Below are 26,601 nucleotides of genomic sequence, written 5' to 3'. Positions count from 1 at the left end.
AATTAAAAAAGTTTTCTCCTGATCAAACCTTTTTTTCCTAATCATGACAACTTGTCTTGTTTTATTCTTGTTCCAAAAGTAATACGTAATTAATAGTACTTATAAATTAAAGGCAACTGGAAAACCTTTTGAAATCCACAGCCTAACATGTCAAAAATAAGCACAGTATTTTGGTATGCATTCCTCTAGATTTTTTTCATCTGCTGTGTTGATTCATATTTTTCTTCAAAGCCAAAAGCTCTATTGTTTTTCCTTATCATGTATAACAGCTGCAAAACGTATTTTAAATGTGGGAAACGTGGGGTCGGAGAGATGACTCAGAAGTTAAGAGCACTAGCTGCTCTTTCAGTGGATCTGGGTTCCATTCCCAGGACCCACATGGTGGCTCACAATTATCCATATCTCTAGTCCCAGGGGCTCTGATCCCCTCCTCTGGCCTCCACAGTCACCAGGCACATGTGTGGTACACAGACATACATGCAGGCAAAACATCCATACACATAAAAGTGAATAAATAAATAAATACATACATAAATACATGCAATTTTTTAAATGTAAAAAGGTGGGGGACATATCGATTCTATTGTAATCCATTTCCCAGAGGCAACTTTTTCTAGTTTACTTCAAGGTGTCTTACGGCTGGAGGCTTTTCTGCATCCTGCAGCCACTTATAAAATAATCACTCAGAAGCTTATATTAATTATAATGTTTGGTCAATGGCTCAGGCTTATTACTAACTAGCTCTTACAACTTAAATTAACCCATTTTTATTAATCTATGTATGGCCACGTGGCTGTGGCATTAGCAGTCTGCTGGCCTCTTGCTCCTTGGGCAGCTGGATGGCGTCTGCCCCTGACTCCACCCTTCTTCTCCCTGTCCCTCTGCTTGGATTTCCTACCTGGCTCTTATCCTGCCTTGCCATAGGCCAAAGCAGCTTTAATTATTAACCAATGGGAGCCACACATATTTACAGCCTACAGGAAGACATCCCACACCAGTGTCTAGTCTTCTTTGCTCATTTACAACCCTCATAGCAAAAATGAAAACATGTGTATTCTCTTTTGTAACTCTTCTCCCACTTACTAACTTACTGTGTGTTACCTCTTTCCATAACAGTAACCCTGCCATTTCATCATTGCCTGCCTAAAATTCCATTAGGAGCTGGCCTATAACTCATTCACATGACCAGACCCTGCAAAAGTTATTCATGTATTGCTTCTTGGCCCCTCTCCTCCCCCTCCCTCAGCTCCTGCCAGCAGGTAGATAGGTCTCTCTCTGCTTGTGCTTTTAGCGCCTCTGGAAAACCCCTGCTACCTCCTTGCTGCTCATTTTCTTAAGAAGCTGTATGCTCCAGAGCCAATCGATGCTAATGGGTGGCTAGTGGAGAAAAACCGAATAGAACCAACGTAGCTTCAAGGAAGGCAGCAGTGTGAGGCCCAGTGGAAGTGAGGTTGATAAGAGCTCAGATTTCACAGGGCAGGTGTCCTTGGTATGACCTTGAGGTGTGGCCTCCATGTCTCCAGGCACGTGTTCTCCCACAGACTTGACATCTACACAAGCTCGGACCTCCGCATAAGCCAGTTGTGTGGGACGGGGCAGTGGTGGCGCACGCCTTTAATCCCAGCACTCGGGAGTCAGAGCCAGGTGAATCTCTGTGAGTTCGAGGCCAGCCTGGTCTACAGAGTGAGAGCTAGGACAGGCACCAAAACCACACAGAGAAACCCTGTCTCGAAAAAAACAAAACAAAACAAAAACCAAAAAAACAAAACAAAACAAAATAAAAAAAAAGATAGTTTGTGTGGGGGATTCAGGAAGTGTTACCCTTACTGCTTGAGCCAATTTTTTTTTAAGTTTCTCTTGGGAATTCCCTTCTGATTCTTGTGCCAGTCTTTGAAAATAATCACCCGTGATATACAATCTTGATCCAGTACAGAGTAATTTGAATAATGGGGTCTTCTGTTTGAAAATAACTAAGAGCCTTTTCCCAGCTCATCTTTTTCTCTCACATCTCCCAGAAGAACTGGAAACAGTAACGATCCAGAGTTACTTAGGGTAAAACCAAAACAAAAATGTTCTGCGTGGAGGCAGGGGTGGTCAAGAGAATGGATGCAGAAGTGTGAAACAAAAGTGAGGTTTAAACCCAGGTGTTCAGTGCTCTTCACACAGCCCGGAGGTTCTGGAAAAAGAGAAATTGACCAATCAGTGGGCCACGGTGAGTGGGCTAAAATGACGTCATGGCATTCCCAAGATGCTGTCTCTGTAGAAAAGCCACTACTTGATAACTCAGCCTTGTCGGGTCCATCTTCTAAATAAGCCTCTATCTATGACATCCCATAGGCAGACCTGTGCTTTTTCTATTAAATATAAGGAAAAGTCACATCACTGTTGGCATTTGGGAGTTTCTGATGATGCACCTTGATCCACACGATTTGAGAAACCTCCTCTGTGATAGAGCTGGGCTGGCGCATCTGTAGTGGACAGTGGGTCAGTGCTGAAGCATGTGCTGGGGCATCTGAGCTTGAGTTAGCTGTGTCTTGACTGTCTGGGTAGGGACTGGGTCCACATGGTTACGTTTTCTCTTCTGGGTGGGGCTCCTACATATGGACATGAACTGAATGGAATTTAAGCCTAGTGTCCAACACCTAGGGCAGTGGACAAAGCTTAGATACTTCTGCTGAGATGAGCGGGAGATCTCTGCACACACACACCGTAGCTGTCAAGTCCAGGGTGTGCCTGAAATCAGCCTCAAGCTCTCCTCTGTCTCTCTCTCTCTAGGGGAGAAGCAGAGACAAGTAAATCTTGCCCACTCTGGACAGTGACTGAAGAAGACTTTGGAAATTTGAAACAGTCGAGGCAAGAGACCCTTAGAAAAAAGAAAAAGAAGCCCACCAAGAGATCATTTCTCCGGGAGATGATGTCCTCAGATTCGGATGGCTCTTCCCATGGCACCAGGTCCCCAGAGTCTAACCCCAGTACCTTCCCTGTGCCCAGGGTGGGGGATTGGGAGGCACCCTGAACCTACATGACACTTGGAAACCTCTTTCAAGAATAGTGTGTATATGTGAGATCATCCCCCGGTTTCCAGGCCAGCATAGGTCCCAGCACAACAAAACCCCACCCCCACCCCCACCTCCCCCGTCATGCTGACATCCACTTTCCCAGAGAAGGCTCTCCACTAGAGGCCTAGGACACTGCCACCCTCGCCTTCGCTGCTACACCGCCACCAGGAGCAGCCCTGCCCTGGCAGATTCCAGCCACCCACAACGCAAGGGGCTGAAGACCCATGGCTGAGGAGCCCTAGGACACGCATCCTAGTGGCAGCTAACTTTAAGCAAGCCACGGTTCCTCTAGGGCTTCACAGATCCCAGCCTCTGGACCCTGTGGAGCAAGCCTCTCTGCTGAGGTAAGGCTTGCCTTCCTTCCATCCAGTGCCTGCCCTGTGGATGAGAACCAGCTCCCCCTCCCCCAACCTACTGTTTGAGCTTAGGGATTTTTTTTTTTTTCTGACCATTCTGTATCCTGCTCCCCCCACCCCCACCGCCACAAATTGTTCTCGGTCTTTTGATACGCTCTGCCTATGTAACAGCACTAGCTTGACAAGCAACCGTCAGAATGTCCTCAGGGTTTTTGGGGGGAGTCCGTGGAGTTAGGCCCCACACCTGCGACCTTGTTTTAAATTGATTCTTCCTTGTGAACTGAGAATTCTGCCACACAACATGAAGGCTGAAATTAAGACCGGGTTGGTAGCTTGTCTGAGATCTGGAAGACTGAGCCCTCTCTGTGTTACTGTATTCTGAACACTTTTATTGAGCCCTTCCTAATTGGTTCTGTCTGTAGTCTGTTGTAGGTACCTCTAATTGAGTGCCGAGCCTGAATAAAACCTCTTACATTGGGAGCCTTGCTCTGGCTGCTCATTTGCTACTGTCTTCTTTAAACAGTCCAGTACCAGTTCTGCTCCATAATGTCAAAGCTGAAATAACTCTCTCCAAGTCTCAGTCCTTGAGCTATAAAAAAACAAACAAACAAACAAACAAAAACCTTTACAGGTCACTAACAAGAAAAATATTGTAGACCTTCAGAAAACAGAAAAGATAGGAAGAGTTCTGATATTCAAAAAGTGGACATGCTAATTAAACATGGTGTTCATGTTGTACCCGTTTCGTGAAACCCCCAGAGACCACCAAGGAGCCGGTTTCCGATGCAAGCACATAAGGGTCCTTTTATTGTCAGGTTCAACCTGGGCCACCGCACGGCAGATGGAAGGAAATGTGGCAGTGGCCACGAGCCCAGGTGTAGAGAGTTTTTATAGGGAAAAACCACAAGCCGGGAATTACATGCTTGAGATTGGGTGGAAGGGATATGGGGCAAGGTGATTTTTTGAAACTGTTGATCTAGACTTTGGGTGCAAAACCACATTTGAAACCATTGGGTTAGACTTTTGATGGGGAACCACAACTCGATGAACAGGATTATCTGGACTGCTCAGTAGGATTATCTAGATATCAAGGGCTATAAACCACAGACAGAATGTCTGCAGGAGGATACTGCTCTGTATCTGTTTGAGTTGTCATGGCACATTCCTGAGGTCCTTCCTGGAACTGAGTACAGCAGGTGGTCTAAGATGGAGTCTGTGTTGCCTTCACATTCACATTCCTGAAAGCTAAAGCTGAGGAAATGAGACGAGGAACCCACTTCCAAAAATCATGGGAGAACAAGAAACATCCGCTCGGGCTTAAGCTGAAAATGATGAGGAAAAGAGGAAGGCGTTGAAGAGTTCATGAAAGTGGGAAGCAGGCAGAGAACCTGTGGGAGGCAGGTTGCACCTCCCCAGCCCTTGCCCCAAAGACAAAACTCAAGCCCTTGTTGGCAGGACAGCCCTGAAGCAACTTTCCTCTCTAGTCCTGAGAGAAAAGCCTGAAGGATGTGTGGTGGTTCCCTGCACAGGCACACTGGTGGGGAGGAAGACGTCCTTCAGTCCCTGAAAGCGTGGACACCCTCATGCATTCATTCAGTTGCTCAACCGGAAGCTCAGTGTTGGCAGTGAGCCAGGCTTCAGGACAGTCTTCAGGCTTCAGGACAGTCAGTAGACAGGGTGTTATAATTTAAAAACGCCGGGAAGGAGTCACGCCATACAACAGGGCTCACATGGGAGGTTTATTGGAAGAGGAGAGAGAAGGGGGATAGAAAAGGGGGCAGAGACTGGTCCCTGGGGACAAGAGCCGCGGAAGAGAAAGAGATGGGAGGTGGGCAAGACCCGCCTTTTATAAGGGAGCCTAGCAAATGCACGTAGGGTGTGTTCTTAGTGGCTTCAGCTGAGGATATATCCTGTCAGGACCCTAAGGACAGGTCAGTACAGATGCCTGATTGCTAACACATGAGAAGATGTCACCTCCTCTATATTCCATGTCCCCAGCTCAATGTTCTTTTCTTCTTCTCCTTCTCCTCCTTTTCTTATCAAACTTTGTTTTAATGGGCCACAAAAAAAAAAAAAAAAAAGAAAGAAACCAAAAAAAAAAAAAGAAAAGAAAAGAAAAAAGAAAAAAAAACCCAAAACCCCTAGAGAAGATGTTGACGCTTGCGTCAGGGAAGTCAGCCGACCTCTAGTGGGTATATAAGCCAGGGAGGGTCTCAGCTCCCCTGGAGGTTGACTCTCCAATATTCCTCTTAAACATTCCCTTTGACCCCTTTCTCTTAAATGTATAACCTGTCAGTCCATGTCACGTTTCTCAATCTAGACTGGAAGCTAGAACGATAAGCACTCTGGGAGGAATTTTCCACGGGCAGATGGCTATTAATAAGGCTACCTGGATTAGGACAGCCACATTGTAATTTACCACATGGGAACTGAATCAAAGTCCCTGTCATTTACAAAATACCAAATGCCGAAAACGAGGAAGCATCTACAAGAACTCGGAAAGAGATGGCATCGGCCCGCTCTTTTCTCTTTCGCATGTCTATCGTGATGCAACGGGAGAGTGGAAACGGAAGCCAGAGCACCAGAGCACGATAGGGCAGAAGCAAAAGCAGAGAAATGTGGAATGAAAGAGTGTCCAGAGAGGAGGAACTTTCTATCTCAGAAACAGGCCTGGAGGGGCCTGGCAGGCAGAGCAGGCGTTAACCCTGAAGAGCTTATGCCTCCCGCTTCCAGCTTGAGCAGGCTGATCCTGCAGTGGCTGTAGCGGTTCGTCTAGCACCTGACGATCTGTTCTTTGGGTTCCATTCCAGTTGAGATCGGAGCTTTCCCAAGACTGGTTCCCAGCCTGCTGCAAATTCATGTGAGCTTTCCAGGTCTTAAAAATGTCACCTCCCCCTGGTAGCTGGCCAGTGTTGGAGGCACATGGCTGGGAAAACTCTTAAGTCCTCCCAGAACCCAGCAAACACATAATGCAAAATAGTGTGTCAAAATCCAAAGAACCCGCTGTGGAGGTCTGAGATGGCCTCTTTGGTCTGATAAAGGGAATGCATTGACCTTATCACACAACGATAGAGTCTCTCCTATTTCCACAATCCCATCCAGGAAAGAAAAATGCCTTACCAGCACTGTAATTGGTCACATCAAATGATGTCATCTGGATTTTGTACTAGCATCTTAATGCTAGAAAAGCATCCCATGAGGGGAAAAGTGAAGGAATAAGGAACTGTGCCACGACCCATAGGTGGCGCTGTTGCTTTGGGACCGCGTGGAGAAACTGGGAAAGAGCATAGCACCTTGGTTCCCCTTTGTTCCTCCGAGCATGGCGGCTGAGAACAGATCTGTGACTCTCCCCTGCCCCCCATGTTAGCAGAAATTCACGTCCCTTAGAAACCAACTTGTTAAAAATAGCCAGTCGTGATTTAAAACGTTACTCAGTTTTAAATCTGCCTGGGGACCACGCAGTCGACACAGAGCAGGTGCCCACCTGAAGTTGTGGTGGGACGCGTGAGCCTAACCGCAGCAAACTCCTGTGTGTGTGTGTTTCCCTCCCTTCTCGCACACCTGATCCAAAGTCTCCCAGATTCTCTGAGGGAGTAGTGGTGGAGAGAGACTCCTGTGCCCGAAAGAGAAGACAGGGAGTTAAACAGCATTGTTTAGCTCCCAGCACATGGCCACAGACACTCGGGGAAACAACCCAAGAAAGAGGGGAACTGGGTGTACACTCCACATCCCCTAGTGTGAGACTAAAGTTCCTCCATTTTTACAGAATAACAGGTTAATCATGTGATGGTGACTGTGTGACCATAGAATGTCCCAATCCTGGTCTCCATGGTGATTGTTTAACCACAGAATGTCCCCACCTGAGGGCAGCCAATGAGAAACAGTGGTGGGTAACCACCCCCTTAGAAGTGAGATTAAACAATGATTTCTAGAAAGTCCCTAGAAACGAGCCAATCAGAAATGTACATGTATGGAAAGCCCCTGCTATTGTAATCTTGTGGTTTTTGCCTTTAAAAGCTGTGCACAGTTCAGGCTGGGCACTTCCTCCAGCCTCCACTGCGTTGGATGTGTTGAAGGAAGTCCCTGCCTAGGCTTGTATTGCTCTTGAATATCCTCAATTAAAGCCTTGCTTTTGCATTCGGGTACAATGCTTTTGCATTCCTCGTCGTCTTCGGTGGTCTCTCTGGGGGTCGCGATCTGGGCACAACACTAGGAAGCCTGGGAGAGAAGAAAAAAGGCTTTTTTTCTCCCAAGAAGACAGAGGACCAGGCAAACAGCTTATCGACCCCAAGACAACAAACAGAGATAAATGAGCTTGCCTAAGGTCCTGGAGTTGTGGTCACCTGTCGTGTGCAGAAGAGCTTCTGTAATATCCCAAACAAGCCACCAAATATGTTACCAGAAGCAGGGTCCCCTTTTGGGGGGTTAGTATTGTCAATGAAAGAATTTCAGAACAAACTACAACAGAAGCTGAAGGACAATTTTATTAGAGTTTAAAAGAAAGAGCCCAGGGCAGACAAGCTGTGGATCTCGACAGTTGCCCGGAGAATGGAGCAGAGAAGATAAAAAGCCACACTACTTGAATTAGGCTGAGATGGGGTGGGGATGTGGGGGTGAGGGGGTGGGGTGGTGGGTCAGCCCTGTGGTAGTAGGCAGCCACGCGTGACGGCAAGGGGGAGTTTTAGAGAAAGGGTAAGGAAGCCCCAAGTACCAGGAAAGGCATAGGTTCTGGCCAGTATCTGGAAGAAAGAGGCAAAGAAGAGCAAACAGGAAAAAAGTCACCTTCAGAAAGGTGGGTGGAGCCAACAGATCCTCATGGTGGCTTGTAGAGACTGCATATGCCCAACACACTAAAAGCCTGAACAAAGTTTATGTAAAATTATTTCTCTGTGTGTCGGTCTTCTTAGGACACTTCAGCACTAAACTTCAGAGGTCTTTTCTTTTCTTTCATCCTGTCTTTATTTAATGTATTATGTCATGTGAATGTTTGCCTGCATGTGTCTATGTGTACCACATGTGTACCTGCAGAAACCAGAAGGTGGCGCTGGATCCCCTGGAACAGGAGTTACAGGCAGTTGTGAGGCTCCATGTGGGTGCTGGGACCTGAACCTGGGTCCTCTGAGAGCAGCAAGTCCTCTGAGCCATCTCTCCAGCCTCAACTTTAGGGATATTTCAATTAATGAAATCATCTCAATAATAAGCACAAAGATGCAAAAAGAAATTTACCACTAAATATACCAAGAAACTTGACTGCTTTCAGTAAACACCTGTCTGCAAAAGTGCCAGGAACACTGATTTGGTGGGGAGGTGTTACGAATACACTTTGTCAAATAGACATATCCATTAACATGGAATCTATGAATAATGAGACAAGGCTCTACTTAGGATAAACTTAATAAATGTGCAAATCCAGGACCGAAAGATGCCAAGTAAAACAGTTTTATAAGACTTGAAAAGATGACGGTAGTTTTCATATGAATACGTTCATCTGGAAATGTGAACACAAAAGTAGCTAAGAAAATGTGGAAAGATGAAAGCCAATAAGATGGGCTCGTGTTAAAATACTAGTCAAATATACTAGAGCATCACTGTGGTTAAGGCAGTGTGGTGCCAGCACGAGAAAAGACTCATGGAATAGAATACAGAAAAATGTATCTCTATAATATACGGACATTTGCAATATTAAAAATGCCAAGCACATTGCCTACTGAGCCACCTTACTGTCTCCAAATAACCCATGTTTAGGGCGACACTTTAAAAAGGAGACACCTGATTAACCACAAGTGCGTGAAGAACTGGTCCACCCCGTTGGTCATCAGGGAAATTGTGGTAGGCATCAGGAAAGAGCCTATGTTCCAATATGACTGGGCTACCACACCCAGTTATTTAAACACGGGTCTAAGTGCTGTTGTGAGGATGTGGTATATAGATGAGACTGTAGACCATAACCAGAAAGGATCATCTAAATGGGCCTGGTAAAATCAGTTGAAAGAGCTTGGAAGAGCAGAGGCTGTCTGGATGAAGGTACAACCCTGTGAATAGCAGCTCCTACCCTGTATCCTGAAGCCCTTGACCTGACCTTCCTGATAACCTGCTCTCCACAGTTTGACTAGCCCTGGGAGTGTGAAGATGAAGGCTGGGGAGGAGAACCCTGGCAGCCCAGGAGGCCTGAGAGGAGACAGCCCTGTGTGTGAAGGTGGCTTCTGACCTCAAGGAAAATGGGAAATACATATGCCACACACTATGGGGCTGTCCTGTGAATCTCCTGGGACATTGGACTTTCCAGGTTCTAAGGAGAAGCTACAACTGAGTCATTCAGAGTATAGGGAATGTCGAAAGGGCTAGATGACCAATATCCTACATTTGCTTTTCCCTCACTCACACCCCCGGCTTCTGGACTGTTACCCACCTCACTCATCAAGAGGCTCTTGTACTCACTTTCCCAGGGACTAGGACTTCATTGGAGCTGGACATTCCAGAGCATTTACAATCCCAGGACTGCTCTGGGGAATGTGTGGCATAATTGAATAAGGCTGTGCTTCCCCGTTCTTTTCTAACTCTCACTGTATTTATCTCAAACCTTGTGTCTGTTCTGCTGTTTTTCTGTGACTGAGATCCAAAAAAACCAAACCAAACCACAACCACAAAAACACATCAAATCCTACCAACACCTAATTCCCAAGGCACAATGTGTCTCTCTTCCCTGGGCACTAACCTGCCTACAGTCTCATATCTGCATGAATATTTGTGCTTGTGTGGTTCTAGACACTTCTGGGAAGGCCTCTAGGTTCTCCGCTCACTCCCATCTTATATAAGAAAGTTAGGGAAACATAAGCCTGTGAGTGAGCAAGCCAACAAGCAGTGTTTCTCCATGGTTCCTGATTCCAGATTCCTGACTTGTTTTCTTACCCCGGTTTCTCTCAATGATGGATTGAAATCTAGATGTGTAAGCCAACACCCCCCCCCCACACACACACACACACACTGAACCATCTCTTCAGGTCCTGTGCTAGAGTTCTTGATTCTCAGCTAGTGAGAGGCCTCGGCCGGACTCCAAAGTGAGAGTCTACTTTTCCTTCCAACATCCCCATAATTGTTCTTGTCTTTCTAGCCTGCTTCAAATTTTGCTTCGTAAGTAGTTTTGCCATTGTGGGGATGCACATGGTCCTTGCAGGAAGGCTGTGAGGCATTAAAGCTTTTGGAGGCATGATCTAGCAAGCCTTCTCATGGTCTCAGAAGCCTCCGTGAATGCTTCTGTTCTTCCACGATGTCTATACAAGTGATTCCCCCATGCTGGGAATCTATATAAAGAGGACTCTAGAAACCATGGAATGTGATGATTACAGTCAGTTTCTACATGCACAGACAGGTTCTACATCTGTGCATTTGATCAGCCTCAGTGAGAAACTATGCAGGAAAAATGTGTCTGTACTAGCACGCACAGACTTTGTGCCTGTCACTTTCCCCGAAAGAGCACTCTAACCCCTGTTTACACAGCATTCACTTTGCATTAGGAATTGTGTCACTAGAGATTGTAAAGCTCCCTACACGATGGGCACAGCATCCTGTGCACACATCACGTCATGTCTTGTAAGGGACTTAAGAGGCTGCAGAGTTTCAAATCCACAAGGGTCCCAGAACCACCATACTGAGGGACCACCTACAGTGGGGGTTTGGAGGTTTCCTGTGTCTCTAAGTGGCCCTGCAAGCCCCAATCCCAAGGACACACAGTCAATGACTCTGAGGTGCTGCCTGCCTTTCTGTATAGCTACCATTTTCTCTGCCCTATATGAGCTCTCTTTACCTGTTACTAGAGAAACTGAGGTTCCCTTTTGGAGTTCTTTAGTCTCATTAATAAAAGAATCTAGCCGGGCGGTGGTGGCGCACGCCTTTAATCCTAGCACTCGGGAGGCAGAGCCAGGCGGATCCCTGTGAGTTCGAGGCCAGCCTGGTCTACCAAGTGAGTTCCAGGAAAGGCGCAAAGCTACACAGAGAAACCCTGTCTCGAAAAACCAAAAAAAAAAAAAAAAAAAAGAATCTAGAAATGGAATAAAAAAGAATCTCAAGGGAATTTTGTCAGAGTTTAAAAGAAAACAGGGTAGAGGTTATGTTAAGATCCCAGCCACTACCAGGAGGAGATGGGAAAAAAAAAGTCATGCCTTTTAGGATAGGCGTAGAATAGAAACGGTTGACTAAGAACAGGAAAAACACACAGAGTAGAAGCCGACTAGTGAGCTGAGGAAGGAGTCCAAAAAGCATCCAGACATTCTGTGTATAGTCATTTATTACCACAAAAACAGTCCAAACAGTTTCCACACTGTCTTGCCTGGCTTGAGCTTGCACAGTCTTGTGCATGCTGTAGCACCAATCAGTTCATGGGCAGCTGCCCTCTTGTGTCCGGAAAATACTGTTTACTGGTAGTTAGCCGCCACCTCTGACTCTTACAGTCTTTCTGACCCCTCTCCCCTCAAGGATCCCTGAGCCTTGGGGGTGGGGGTGATGTAGATGTCCCATTTAGGGCTGAACATTCTACAGTCTCTCATTCTCTGTACCTCGACTAGTTGTCAGTCTCTCTGTTAGTAGCCAGCTACTACACAAAGAAGCTTTTTCTGATTGGAGTTGAGAGATGTACTGATCTATTAGGAATCAGTTCAATAGTGTGTCCATTTGGCTGAGTAATCGTGGTAGGTTCTCCCATTGGGCCTATCACCTGTCCAGCCACAGGTTCCTGGCCCTGATAATGGTGCCAGGGATGGGTTTCATCTTGTAGAGTGGGCCTTAAATCCAATGTCAAAGTGGTTGGTTACTCCCATGACAACCTTGCCATTATTGCACTGGTGGGCATGTCTTGCCAGGCTGGTCATTTATGTGGTGTGTAGGGTTCACAGGTGGGTAAGAATAATGAATGTTTTTCTTCCCCAGTAGCCTGCATACATGGAAAGCTACTGGCTCTTTTTCTAAAATTTACTTTTATTGATGTGTTCATGTGTGTACCTGCCTGCTTATTTGTGTAGGCATTATGTGAGTGCAGGTGTTGAGGAACACATAAGAGGGTGTTGAATCCCTTGGAATTGGAGTTATAGACAGTCATGAGTAGCATGACGTGATTTCTGGGGACAGAACCCAGGTCCTCTGCAAGAACAAGTGCTCTTAACCACTGAGCTATCTCTTCAGCCCCCTGGCTCTTATAAACATAAGGTCTAGTTACAATCTATCACAAATTAATTTCCCTTCATAAGTAAGACAAGCCTTGGCACTGGCTTTTATCTATACCAATTCTGTCATTTTAGAATCTTTTCTTAAAGATGAATTCCCTTTCCCCAATGACTTATGTTCTCGTTTGCTTTCTGATTCTGTAATAAATACAACTATCAAAAGCAACTTGTGGAGGAACAGGTTTATTTGGCCTACAGGTTACAATTTATCATCAGAGGAAGCCAAGGCAGAAACTGAAGCAGGGGTCGTAGAGGAATGATAAAGTCTTGCTTTCTTGGATTGCTCAATTGCATTTCTTCTATAGTCAGGGCCCACCTGCCCAGGGATGGCACCTCCCACAGTGGGCAGGGCCCTCCCACATCAGTTAGCAGTCACGAAAATGCCCCACAGACATGCCCACAAGGCCAGTCTAGAGGAGACAACTCTTCAGTTGAGAGTCCCTCTTCTCAGATATGTCTAGGTTTATGTTAAGTTTACAAAGCCTATGACAACTTGTCTCAGGACCTTTATCAAAATCAGTTGAACATATGTAAAAGGATATTTTTTCTAGAATTTCTATTTTGCTTGACTGTTTCTTTCTTCCTTCCTTCTCTCTTTTTTGATTTTTCGAGACACTGTGCAGCCCTGGCTATCCTGGAACTCTCTCTGTAGACACAGAGATCCACCTGCCTTCCAAGTGCTGGGATTAAAGGTGTGGGCCACCACTGCCCGCTGACTAACCTATTTCTTAAGACAATACCACACAATTTGGATTATTGTCGCTTCATTCAGAATCTTGAAATCAGACAGTGTAAATCTTTCAGCTGTCAGGTCTTCTTCAAGTGGTTTTGTGTAATCTGTCCCCTCTAGTTTTGTATGAAGTTTCAGAATACAGTTTCTTTGGGAACACTCACTGGGCTTTTGACTGGGATTGCTTGGACTCAACAGATTGGTGGGGAAGAAAGACATCTGTAAGTTTCTGAGACTTCACAGTATCCTCTGTAATATGCAACCATGGTTCCATTCCATCCAGAGTTAAGTGCTGGATTTATTCTTAGGTGACTAACGTGCTTGGCCCTGTGAAAACGGTATTTTTTAATTTCACTTCCTATCATTTGTTGTTAGATTGTAACACAACTGAAATTTATAAATTAACCATCTTGTGAAATTCACTTACTGGTTCCATAGTTTGGGTATACTGCTCAGATTTCCCACAGGCACGAATGTGCTGTCTGCCAATAACCAGTTATCTTTTTCTCACCCCAGAGTCTTCGCCTTTTCTCTGCATTGTGCTTGCTAGGGATTTCAGTGCAGAGTTAAGCAGCAGCATTGAAAGAGAACACCTTTGCCTTGCTCTTGATCTGCCCCCAAATCAAGCATGAAGTTAACATCCTGAATGATTTTTATCGAGTTGAAGATGTTCCCTTTTATTCTTAATTTTCTGAGTTTAAAAAGAAACAAAAAACAAATACAGACACACACACACACACACACACACACACACACACACACACACACAAATGGGTGTTAAGTTTTGTGAAATAAACTATACAACCCAAAAGCCTAAACTGCCATTTAAGTAAAAGCTCCTAGGCTGGAGAGATGGTTCATCAGTGAAAAGCATTTGCTGTTCTTGCAGAAGGCCCAGGTTCAGTTCCCAGCATCCACACAGCAGTTTACAGCCATCTGTAACTTTAGTTCCAAGGAATCCAACACCCTCCTCAGGCTTCCAAGAGATCTGCATGCAGTGGTGTACTTACATAAACTCAGGCAAAACACTCACATACATAAAAACAAATAAATCTTTTTGTTGTTGGTGGTGGTGGTTTTTTGGTTTTTTTTTGTTGTTGTTGTTTTTCGAGACAGGGTTTCTCTGTGTAGCTTTGCGCCTTTCCTGGAACTCATTTGGTAGCCCAGACTGGCCTCGAACTCACAGAGATCCGCCTGGCTCTGCCTCCCGAGTGCTGGGATTAAAGGCGTGCGCCACCACCGCCCGGCTAAATCATTTTTTTTTTTTAAGGAAAAATAGCTTCTGACTCTTCTTTATGTAAAAAAAAAAAAAAACCAAAATGTCCTGGCCTGTGGGATATGTATCATTTTGGGCCTGATCAAAAGATAGTACATGATAATTTAGATTAGTATAAAATTAACTTTTTTTTAAGTCACAAGAAGAAATAAGAACTCTTCATGGCACCTTAGAGCTGGAAGAAGTAGCCAGATAGACTTGGAACCGGACCTTTCCTCAAGGCTAACCCAGACTTCAGTGAAACGGGCGTCCTTGCTGCCCAGTGGACCAAAGAGAAGTTAGCTGCTTTGCAGGGACCAGCCAGCAGGAGGCAGCTCACCCCGGTGAGGCAGCATTCAAGCAAGCCCCAACCAGCGGCCAGCCACCCAGGCTGCGGAGAAAGCTGGGATGTCAATGTGAATAGGACACCTGGGGCTGTGTGTGGCCTTTGTGTTGGAAGGCTGGCAGTTCTAGAAGATCCGGAGACAAACCTGGGGAGGAGCCACGTGGAAGCAGTGAGATTTGAGACGACACGGGTGCAGGAGGGAGCCGCGGCAGTCAGTGGTGTCTTCATTCCAACAGCTGCAGAGGTGATTATGAAGTCCGAGCTGGTGCTGAGCACCATCAGGGGACTGTGCCTTCCAACCACGTGACCAGGACAGAGCACCACCACATTTCTTTATTCCTGCTTTCTCACGCATGATGCCACCCCAGAAACAGCAGGGGAACTCTGCTCAGTCTACCGAGAAGCTTCAACACCCTAAGGAGGAAATGCTGCCCATGGCTGTGGGGCAAATACGGAAGGGGTGAATCTGGAGCCAAGGAACACTGAATTGGTACCTGGCACAGTGCAGTTAAGGAATGGGGTGTCCCAAGCCATCAAATAATTTACCTTCCCAGAATTCTCTTAGAAGATTCTGGAATAGAAGTGGATTTTTGTTTTATTACACAGGGAACCTGAATCTTACATTAAATTTAAATTGTTCAAATTTAAAGAAATTTCAAGTTAATTGTGTAAGCCTTTTATCAAAATAAGCCCAATTAAACAATATTAAATTGTATTAGAAATAAAAACAGAAGAGCACCCCCCCCAAAAAAAGAGTAAACATCATAAAGTTAGTAGAATTACACATTTCTAGGCTTTCAATGGGTGAATTAAAGAGGAGCAATGTAAAATGTACACAATTCTCAAGAATAATTATCAGGACTCAGCAGATGGGAGCGCGTTGATGGTTCCAATGAAAGAAACAACAACAAAAAGGAGCCTGTTAGTATTACATCACAATCTCACAGACATTGGAAGGAAAAATATCAAAACTTGAATGTTAGTGGGAAAGGAACATGAATAGAAGATTCACAAAGTATTGATTGACAAAGAAGTAGACGAGAAAATGTTCAACTTACTTCCTCTTACTGAGATGCAAATTACTACTGTAATAGGACCCATTCATGCATTGAATTTGAGAATAAAATAGATGTTAGCATAACATATGTATTGAACCTGGGAAGTGACTGATGTTCATAGAAATTGCCAGAACATCTAACTTTAGATGTTTATGTCCTTGGAGTGACTCCACCTCTGAGAGATAAATAGAAGATGCTATGCCCGTGTTTAAGAGTTGTGAAGAGGAAAAAAAAAAAGAGTTGTGAAGAGGAGTGGAACCGGAGAATAATGTAAACAAATGTTTAAAATAACCAGTAGTTGGGCTGGAAAAGGGGCTCTCAGCCGTTTAAGAGCTTTTCCTCTTACAGGGACCAAAGTTCAAGTTGCCAGCAGCCACATCTGGCAGCTCATAGGCACCTATAACGCCCTCTTTTGGTCTCTACAAACACCCATACACTTATACACAGACACAGACACAGACACAGACACACACACACACACACACACACACACAATTAAAATGCATTCTCAAAAACCATCCACTGTTGATGTTGTTCTATTATGTGATGGATTTGAACATGATCATGGTCAATGATTAAATTATTTGGCCATGGCCAAAACTCAGGGGAAGCTAGTGCCACATGATAGGCTATTTATCAAGATATAAGAGATAATTAAGTTTGAGCAGCAAAATACATTTATATCGTTGTTGCTGTCATCGTGGATGGCTATATGAAGAAGCATTAGAAGGTAGCACAGAACACATATAACTGATTTATTACATCAGTGTTTCCTTTTCAAGACAGGGTTTCATTATGTAGCTCAGGCCTGCCTGGAAATCCTTCTGGAGTCTTCTTAGAATCAGACTCAAAACCATGGTCCAGTAGGGTGTGGCTGAAGACCTCTAGAATGCTGGGATGACCCAGCTGGAAAAGTCGATTTTTCAAGTTTCATGATTACTAAGATAATGTTGTTGTGCACGTGCGTGCGTGCGTGTGCTCATGTGTGCGTGCATGTGCATATATATATATATGCATGTCTTGCGTTTTGAGACAGGGTCTCTCTACATAGTCCTGACTGTCCTGGTACTCATTAAATAAACCAGTCTGGCCTTGAACTCACAGAGATCCTCCTGCCTCTGCCTCCCAAGTGCTGAGGGTTCCTGCCTGGCTATGCACACATTTTTTAAAATGAAGCAATTGAAAGGAAAAGAATTCAGGTATGCTGACAAGAAAGTAGCTGGGCCAGGATTAGCTCTTGCCTGTGTGAGATGTCTGTCCTAAGCCAGCCTTCTTTCTCACTAGCCTTTGGCAGCTCTTTGAAGAGACATCATCACGATGCTTACATCATACTGAATGAGGTCGGCTAAGCCTAATCTCTTCTTGCTGACATCAGGGGCTGTCATTTGGGACCTCACATTTGTTCCCATCACCTCATTTCTTTGTTTACACAGTCATCCCATCATTGAAGGTACTCAGCACATTTGGGGTCTTGATTTATAACCTTTACTCACTGTATTTCATGGACAACATGCTAACTCTACTTCCACTCCACAAGCCAGGTGTGGAGGTGCACACCTGTAATCCCACTACTTGAGTTCGAGGCCAGCCATGGCTCCACAGTGAGACCCTATCCCACACATGTAACAGGAGCTGGATGAATGGCTCAGTGGATAAAACACTTGCTGTACAGATGTGAAGTTCTGGGTTCAAATCCCCAGAACCCATGTAAAGCTGGAAATGGTAGCATGCACCTACAATCTCAGTGCTCCTGTGACGAGATGGGGGGGGGCAAAGAAGGGAGAATGCTTTAGATGCTTAGAGGCCACCTATCCTGGTGCATGCAAACAGTGGCAAACAACGAAGAGACCCTTCCTCAAACAAGGTGGAAGGTGAGGATGGACAACTGAGATTTCCCCATGAGTTCTATACAATTGCCATGGCATACATGCCCCCCACAACACACACACACACACACACACACACACACACACACACACATCATAAACATCATATATACACAGAATGTACAACAGACTCCACAGGTTTATTCAAGGCCATGAGGACAGTGAAGAGCTGAGCGGGGCTGAGCACATCACATGTTTAGTGAGAACGCTGCTCACATCCACAGGACAAGTCACCAAAACAAGTTTGCATCCATTACGTGCTTGCCACCTTTAACACTTAGCAAAGGTAGTGTCCTTTGTTGGAAAGAAAATAAGGTTGGGGGCTCAGGAAAAAGCTCTGGAGACGTCCCTGGGTTTGATTGTGTTGGGAATAACATTTGTTCAGTGTTCAGTATCTTTCATGCGGACCATTGCACACTCCGATCCTATTTACTCCCCCACATGGCAGGCACACCACCCCATCCTCGCTCACCTGCATCACCATCGAACACTCTCCTTGGCTTTTCTACTCAAGATGTCTAGATTCTTTATCCACGTTTCATCTCTTGGAACTATTTGCATTTTTTAAATGAATCAAAATTGGAAAATAAATGAAGGTCTGGTGGTGGAGTTTTCAGGCACTGGTAGTCAGATACTAGAATTTGGGGTGGGGTGGGGTGGGGTGGGAGGGCTGATGTTGGGACCTTATGATACTCTCTTCCTGGCCACTGGGCAAGGCTGGCTGATAGTACAGGCAGAGTATTCCCTGGAGATGAGCCAGATTAGCTCCCATGGCCCCACAGTCCTCCTCAGACCCCTCCTGACACTGGTGGAATTGTAACTCTTTCAATTTTATTAATTCTATTTGCCTTGTCCTCCAAACTGCCAGTTAACTACGAGAAATAGACACTACCATTGTTGCTGCCTGAGGAAGGCGTGGGCAAACGGGCTTCTCAAATGGATTCCACTTCTCCCCACCATGGATCCTCTGTCCTGCAGCCAGGTTCGCACTGACAGGGAATTCCCACAGTGGAAACTGACATACTGTCACTTCCCATCAAACGCTTGCTTTCACAAGCCGCGATATCAGCAGCCGAGGATCCAGACCCTCTACCCAGACAGGCCCTAACTGCTTCCAGTGCCACTTATCTTCTGCTCATCTGCTTTACCTCTTATCAGAGTGTGTGTTCTTCAACTCAGCCGGAGAGTTCAAGCCTCCAGCAGAAATACCTGTGCTTTTCCCCACCCAGGAGCACAATTCAGGTGCTTTTGAATGAAATTTCATCTTCCAGGTCTTTGGCACATCTAAATGTGTTTGAACTAGAAAGATTTCACATAATTAGAGTGGTAAAACATTAATTCTCCTCTTGTTTTTTTAAAGATATATATATTTCACGTAGATGTATATATATATATAAATATATATATATATATATGAATAAATAATGAATTATAGAGATTGGGAAGAAAGGCATAGTGCTTGCTGCCCAAGTATGAGGACTGAGTTTGGATCTCTAGCACCTGTGTAAAAGTTAGGGCCAGCAGCTCACACCTGTAGCCCCAGCACCGGAGGAGCAGAGACAGTGGATTCCCAGAGACTGCTGGCCAGCCAGTCCAGCCAAACAGTGAGCTCCAGGTTCAGCGAGAAACTTTGTTCCAAAAATAGGGTGGACAGTGATAGAGGAGGATGCCCGGCATCGACCTCTGCCTCCACACATGCACAGGAAGGCATGGGGACCTGTACACACACGTGTACACACAAGCGTACAACACACACACAATTCCTTTTACACAGTGAAACTGAATAAATGATAGCTACACGAAATATCTCTGAATCTTACCAACCTAATATTGATTGATAAAAGCAAACCTCAGAAGACAGTGCAGACCATCATACTTAACCCTAAATTTCAAAAGCCAAGAATCAACAGGATGTCCCTTCAGTCACACGTGTGCATACTTGGGAGCTAACCCAAGCCCTCTGGTCATGGCTAGTCCTCATCTTTTCATCTCCACAGCACCTAACTCACAGGTGAATAGAACCCGTCACATCAGGGACCCTGGTTCTAGCTTCCCTCTGCCCCTGGTGGCTGGAAGCCACTTGGAGCCCGCCCCCCCCCCCATCTCCCTGGCATGGCCTGGCATGGCCCTGGCATGACCTCAGCTCAAGTTGCTCAGGGCTCACTTAGTCCCTGTGTCTCCTTTCCAGTCTCACTGCCATGTTAGAAAAAGGAAATGGTGCTTTACCCACAGTTCCCTTCTCACGGTGGTCTATTTTGAAACTCGACTTGGAGTTTCTGAAGATTTCCCTCCTGGGTCTCCTGGTGACATGGGGCATTTGGGATTAACTCTCCTGGGATTGCTTGGTACTGACTGTGTCCTGCATGTTGCCCGAAGATTGTCATTTTTCCCAAACTGAGCCGGGCCCAGCTGTTCCTTCCTCACTGTGCCATTACTCAGGTGAAGTTTTGGCAATGCCACAGGTCCCCCAGAGAACACTCCACTTGAGTGTGTCTTGAACCAAATCTAGGACCTTACTGGCTGCCTCTTGCAGACAAATCCACAGAAATACCCCTTCAGGCTTTTTCTAATCATTCTCTATCCCAGGTTATCTGTTCATATTTTTTTTTTTCCAGTTGCCTAAGTTCTTTGGAGATAAGTAGTGACACACACATCAATGCCTAAGGGCCAATTACATGCCCAGACCTGTACCAAGTGCTCTGTCTCTCTCCATCAGATCCAGTCTATCTCTTGATTTCATCATGAATTCTGTAAGGTCTTATTTTCTCTACCTCCCCTTGAGTCTTAGACAGAGTGTCCACTTCAGAAACCGACAGATAAGGGGACCTTCATTTTTCAGGATGATGTCTGAAGTCACATCATGGTAACCACTGCCTTTTCCAAAACAGGGCTTTAAGATTCTTTTAAAACTCTGAACTGTTTCCAGACAACAGAAGACACCCATCTGCTTCCTGTCTTTCCTGAGGACAGGCCAATGGAGAACAGCTTTAATTTGTAGCATAAATTACTGGTATTAGAGGAAATGAATCGTTTCCTGATGGCAAAGACAAAACAATTGCACATGATAACTGAGATGCGTCAGAGGTTCTCTGGAATGTGGACACTAAGCGCCTTGATGAAGCCAAGTCTCACAGATTTATGTTTTCTCATGTGTTGAATTAATTTTAAGTTCCTTCTTGGAGCATAAACAGTAAAACATTCTCTGCTCCACCCTTTGATGGCTTTGGTTTGAATTTGTGTTTCTTTGGTTGATTAGTTTTGGGGTTGGTGTGTTTTGTTTGTTCTTGTCATTTTGTTTTCTGGTCTTGTGAGACACGATGACTAAGCTGTGCTGGAACTCAGTATGGCCACATGCTGCCCCTGAGAATCCTCATGCCTTCTAAGTGCTAGGATTTCAGCGTGTGCCTCCACACCTGACTCCAGCTCAGTTTCGCTCATTACAGTTCTGCTTATTTTTTATCTGAACCTCTTGAGTCTGAATAAGACTGAGACTTCTTCAGAGGATTTTTTTTTCTAGGCTTTGTTTCCTGTTTTTATGATGAGTGTATAGAGGCATGCATGTGTATACGCACTTATCTATTTTCCTAATTCTTAGTTCTCAAGTGAGGGCTGTGGACTTCAACGTTTCTTTTGAGTATGGCTTGAATTTGAAGACCTATGCTGTCTGAAGATAATCGACCTCATGGAAAGGGAATTTGATAGGCATTTTCAGGAAATTTCATAGAAGTTCCTTGGAAAAGTTCCAGCTTGCTGGTTACTATGAATCTGCTTTTGTGGTATTTTTTCCCCCTTTGTGGTACTGGCCATGAGAGCCTGGAACTCAAGAGATTGCCCAGTCCTTGTTAGACAAGAAGGCTCAGTTTGCCCCTGGGACCTGCTCCAGGGCTCCAGAGCCAGAGATGACTACTGTCAGGGACGGAGAGGTAGGATTCAATCTTTCCCCCTCCCCTTCCTCCTCCTGCTCCCTTCCTCTTCCTCCTCTTCTTCCTCCTCCTCTTCCCAGCTAGCGGTTGAACCCAGGACCCCACACATGCTAGGCAGGTAGTGCACCCTGTAGGTCACTACTCTTAGCCACATTGTCCTGTATAATTGCACCTACTGTGTTTAAATCAAATCTGGGGAACTGTAAAGTTTTATTGCCAAAAGTTATTTCCAAGGAGAGTTGAAATCCCTTTGAATTTGATACAAAGTAGGGAATGCTAGCTGGGTTTGTGAGTTTAAAATTGTGGTTCTGTGAGTGAGAGTCTAGTGTGTTAGAAGGAAAGAAAGCCTGCAAGAATGTACATCCCATCAGAAATTTGTTTCTAAAGCCTCACTAAGCTTGCAGGTGAGTGCAGCACGCACGCGCGCGAACACACACACACACACACACACACACACACACACACACACACCATCACCACCACCACCACCACCACCACCTCCACCACCACACCAAACCACACCACACCACCACCACACCTTAAACTTCAAGCCGCTGCATCCTTGCTGTCCATACTCAGTGTGGATTACTGGAAGCCGCCGTCTGTGGTGGCCACTGGAGATCGGCAGAAAAGTCCCAAGTTGACAGCTGGACTTTGCTTTCTTGCTTCCTGCCACCCTCTCGTCCTTTGGAGGAGACCTCGTTACAAGCGAGTGGCTTCTGCCCTTCTTGAGACTTCCTTTGAATTTCAGGCGCCTCAGCTGACTCTCCCAGTAAAAGGAGGCCACAGGCTACTCCGCCCGCTGGTCCCAGAGGAGGGTCCTGGGGGCAAGGAGCTGAGGAGAGGGACAAGTCCCAGCTGCTGCCTAGAGCCCAGAGGGAGTGAGGAGACTCTCTTCCAGATCCAGGAGCGCCAAGAAGCCCAAACTTTGACGGGGTAAGGACTTAAGAGGGGTTGAGCTGGAAGTTGCTGGGGCGCTGCGAGACGCACTGGGAATGCAGAGTCCGGGCTGGATTCAGAACCGGGCGCCAAGCCGGCGAGTCGGCGTGGCGCTGTCCGCAGCCCACGGTGCTGAAACGGGTCCTGTCCGGGTTGCAAAGCAACCTCCTGAATAACTCCGCAGGCACTGCGGCACCCTACATCTCTCCAGCACGCTGGAAACAAGAGCAAACATCCTCCGTGCTCCCCGTGGCACCCCCTTCCTGCGGACTAGCTGATCTAAGCCCGCTAAGCCGTCGAGGAGCCAAGCAGAAATTGCCGGGCTGGCTCCACTGGGACAGGACTGGGTCCAACCGTGAGTTCTCCAGTGACACCCCAGCCACACTGTACCCAGAGGCAGCATCTTCACTGCCACTAAATCAGGAAGGGGCTCAAGGTCCACCTTGTCCCTCTAGCTCCACTGCTTAGACTCTCCCTGCTTCAATGCCGTGCTGGGAACACGGGCATTGGAGATTTGGAACGAGCCACCCTGAGGCAGCAGGCAAGAGGATGTGAGCTGCCTCTTCCAAACCCTACTCAGCCTAGAAAGACGAAGAGATAGGTGGGATGAGGAAGGGGTGAGGAATTCGTTTAAGAAGGAAACATCTTTTCTGGCTTTAATGATAAAATTATACCTGACTTAGCCACGGGGCCAGAAGGGCTTAGTAGCTAGAGTACAGAGAAGGGATGGTAGCCCCTGATCCCTTAAAAATCCGCTTATCTGCTAAGATGTCTGGTTCTGTCAGGATTTCCTCAACAACTCAGCACCTCCCTTTCTCTTCTACCACTTCCTCCACTCCTAACCCACCCCTGACACCCGCTGGTTGATGAGCTGCTGGCCACCCTGGGCTGGGACTGGAGGGCCAGGAAGTGGGGAGAGCTGATCCAGTTTTCTTCCCCGTTATCTCTTTTTGCTCTTGTTGGGACTTTGATCCTCAGACTTTGATCCTAGAAGATCAGAGAATCTTCCTAGGCACAGCTTGCATCCTTAAAGAAGGGGACTTAAGCAGAGTGGTGTGGAGCCTTCAGCCTTGACTAGCTGTTGGTGAAACTGAGCTTCCCAGGTGAGATCTGTTTGCTCAGGATTCTCCCTGTACCTTTGCATTGGGTAACCTCTCCCCCAAAGCTAGACTGTCCCATGTGGGCAATCATCATCAATTCTTATTCTGGGCTGAGACTGGGGTCTGCTGAACCATCCCCAATCTCTCAAAGCCTTAGACAGTGGCCCACTACCTGGGTTCAAATGCCATCCCATAGCAGGCAACTCAGATCCATGCCAACATTCTCTAGGGACCATCTTCTGCCACCACCATACAATATCATTCATCAAAACAAAAAGTAGTGGCCACTATTTGCAGTGTGCTTGGGTGCCCCCACCTCCTAAGTGAGGATTCATGGGAAGGGGGCCTGTAGAAAGTTGGACAAGGAGGAGCATATCATGGCAAAACCAATCCTATGCCCACATTCTGGCTATAGGAAATTGAGTCACATCATTGTGGAACATAGTTGGGATTTCTACTGAGTTTTGAGGGATCCTCTGGTGTGAATGGAGATGGATGTGAAATCTGCTCCAAACACACTCTTCCTCTTCAACCTCTTTTCTGCCCCTCATGGCCCTGGATGCCGGACAGGAGTGGTTGCTCTCTAAGGGCTGACAGGATGGCACAAGATCTCAGTCACTTTCTCTGGGACTTTGGCCAGGACTTTGTGTGCCTCTTGGCTTTGATGCACCTGTTTTTATGCCTTTTCTGTTTCCATTCACTGTCTGCTGGAGGATGTGCTTCTGGTTAAGAATGGGGTTGCTATGGTGACCAGTCTCAGGTTGCCATGGTACCCAGAGGTAAACAGTTGGAAGCTGCACAGCCTCTTCTCTAGTTCTGGAAGATGGTCCCGGCTTCTGGCTTCCTGCAGGAGTTGAAGGACGGCACCAGCCAGGACCCAGCACCTTGCTCTGACCTACCCCCAGCACGCTGCCCACCTGAAACCCTCACTAACCCCCGACAAAGCCTCGAGGTTGAGATGGGTCAGTCTTTTTCTCTACACCACTCCCCCCATTACACACCCTGGAACTGGGGACAGAGGAGAATGGTTTTTCCCTCCGGCCTCACTTACTTCGTTGTACACTAATGACTCCTGAGTACAAAGCAAAGTTCAGTGGGAGGAACAGAATTAAATTAATTAAGCAGGCACAGTCTCTGCCCTGGGGGACTTCTCTGTGTAGTGTGAGAGATGAGGCTTACAGCACCTGTGAGTGGCCTGTTTTCTGGACTGAAGTGGACATAATAGCAGCCCCGGGGATAAATAGATGTCGAGGGTTCTTCCTTGCAGAGGGCCTCTCAGGAAAGGTCACCTTGAAACTAACTGCAAGTTTAAGTTGAGGAAGAGCGAAAGGACTCTCTTAGACGCAAGTGTCGGTCGAAGCAAAGGTGTGCAACTGCTCAGGAGATGGGAGGCCTGGACACACAAAACTGCAGCCTTGCAGGGCTTAGCCTGGGGTTCACGCAGCATTGATGCTCTGAGGTACTGGGACCCTGCATCATGGGTTCCTGAGAAGTATGATTAGAGCCATCTTTCAGAAAGAACCTGTGGTTGCTCTTAGAGGTTCATTCACTCATTCATTCATACGTCCCACACTCATTGAGAATCTCCCTATCCTAAGTGCCTGGCTCTAGATCAGTGGTTCTCAACCTGTGGATCGTGACCCCTTTGGCAAACCTCTACCTCCAAAAAATATTCACATGATGATTCATAACAGTAGCAAAATTATAGTTATGAAGTAGCAGTAAAAATAATTTTATGGTTGGGGGGTCAGCACAACATGAGGAGCTATGTTAAGGGGTCACAGCACTAGGAAGGTTGCGAACCACAGCTGTAGATGGATTTCAGGAGTGAAATACTAAGAGTAAAGGGCATTCCAACAATCCTAGAGAGAGGACAAGGGCCTGCCTAAAGGCGGGGCTCAGATGGAAGTAGCTAGGTAGGTATATTTGATTCCCAACTATACACCCTCTGCCTGGGTGAGGCCCTAGGAAGTAGCTGGCCCTCAGGCCATTCCTGAATTAGTGAATGGTGGAGAAGACTGAAGGTATCTTTGGTTACTTTATGGTGACTGAATGGACTTGGGAATGCTGTGTCTGAGGCAGTAAGGAGCAGTGGGAGTGAAGGCTCACAGTCTTAGGTGAATGGCTAGCTGGCTCTTAGGATCATCCAAGTAAAAACCAAAACACGGCTTGAGAGAGCGCCTCAGAGTGCTTCTGAAGGACACTGAGACATCGGAGCCAGTGCTGCCCCAGGAACTCTTCTTAGGCATGCTGCACCCTTCACAGTGCCCACACCCTGGGTGGCAGTGAACTCCCAGGACCTCCTCTGCCATCTTCGGGGCTTACAGCTTTCACCTTGAACCACCATCCTGCGGTGGAGGGGTTAATTTGCAACAAATACCTCCTGTTGTTGCATGGCGAAGTCATCCTTGGAGTTAAACCCCTCCACTGTACGACTGTAGTTCAAGGGGAAAGATGTACGCTTTTTCTCACTCACACCCTAGCCCTGCCACAGGGTGACTTGGAACAAGTTCTTTAACCAGTCTGCGTCTCATCTTCTGCAAATCTTAAGTAATACTTTCATCTGATTGTTGGGGGAAGGGGACTGTCCTTTCGTTCTAACATGTGAGCCCTGGAATCAAACTCAGAATGTCAGACTTGGCGGCCGTCACCTTGATGCCCCCCCCCCCCCCCACAGCCATCTCACTGTCGTGACATGAATGCTTTGTAGCAGTTCCTGAACTCAGTTAGATAG

General features: G+C 46.3%; 1 protein-coding gene across 1 annotated transcript in view; it reads left to right on the top strand.

Annotated features, from left to right (window-relative positions):
- Nucleotides 1–3,895, top strand: part of Vwa3b (von Willebrand factor A domain containing 3B) — a 187,850-nt gene extending 183,955 nt beyond the window's left edge. The window contains exon 26 of the mRNA XM_052745145.1: nt 2,776–3,895. Coding sequence (XP_052601105.1) covers nt 2,776–3,016 — 241 coding nt within the window. The 3' untranslated portion in view covers nt 3,017–3,895. The remainder of the gene's footprint in view (nt 1–2,775) is intronic.
- Nucleotides 3,896–26,601: the final 22,706 nt, after the last annotated feature.

This window comes from Peromyscus californicus, unplaced genomic scaffold, assembly GCF_007827085.1.
Source record: "Peromyscus californicus insignis strain IS unplaced genomic scaffold, ASM782708v3 Scaffold_19__1_contigs__length_69161282, whole genome shotgun sequence".
In the NCBI taxonomy this organism is placed as follows: domain Eukaryota; kingdom Metazoa; phylum Chordata; class Mammalia; order Rodentia; family Cricetidae; genus Peromyscus; species Peromyscus californicus.
The sequence above is the reverse complement of the archived record's forward strand: the minus strand, read 5'-3'. Positions and strand labels throughout refer to the sequence as shown.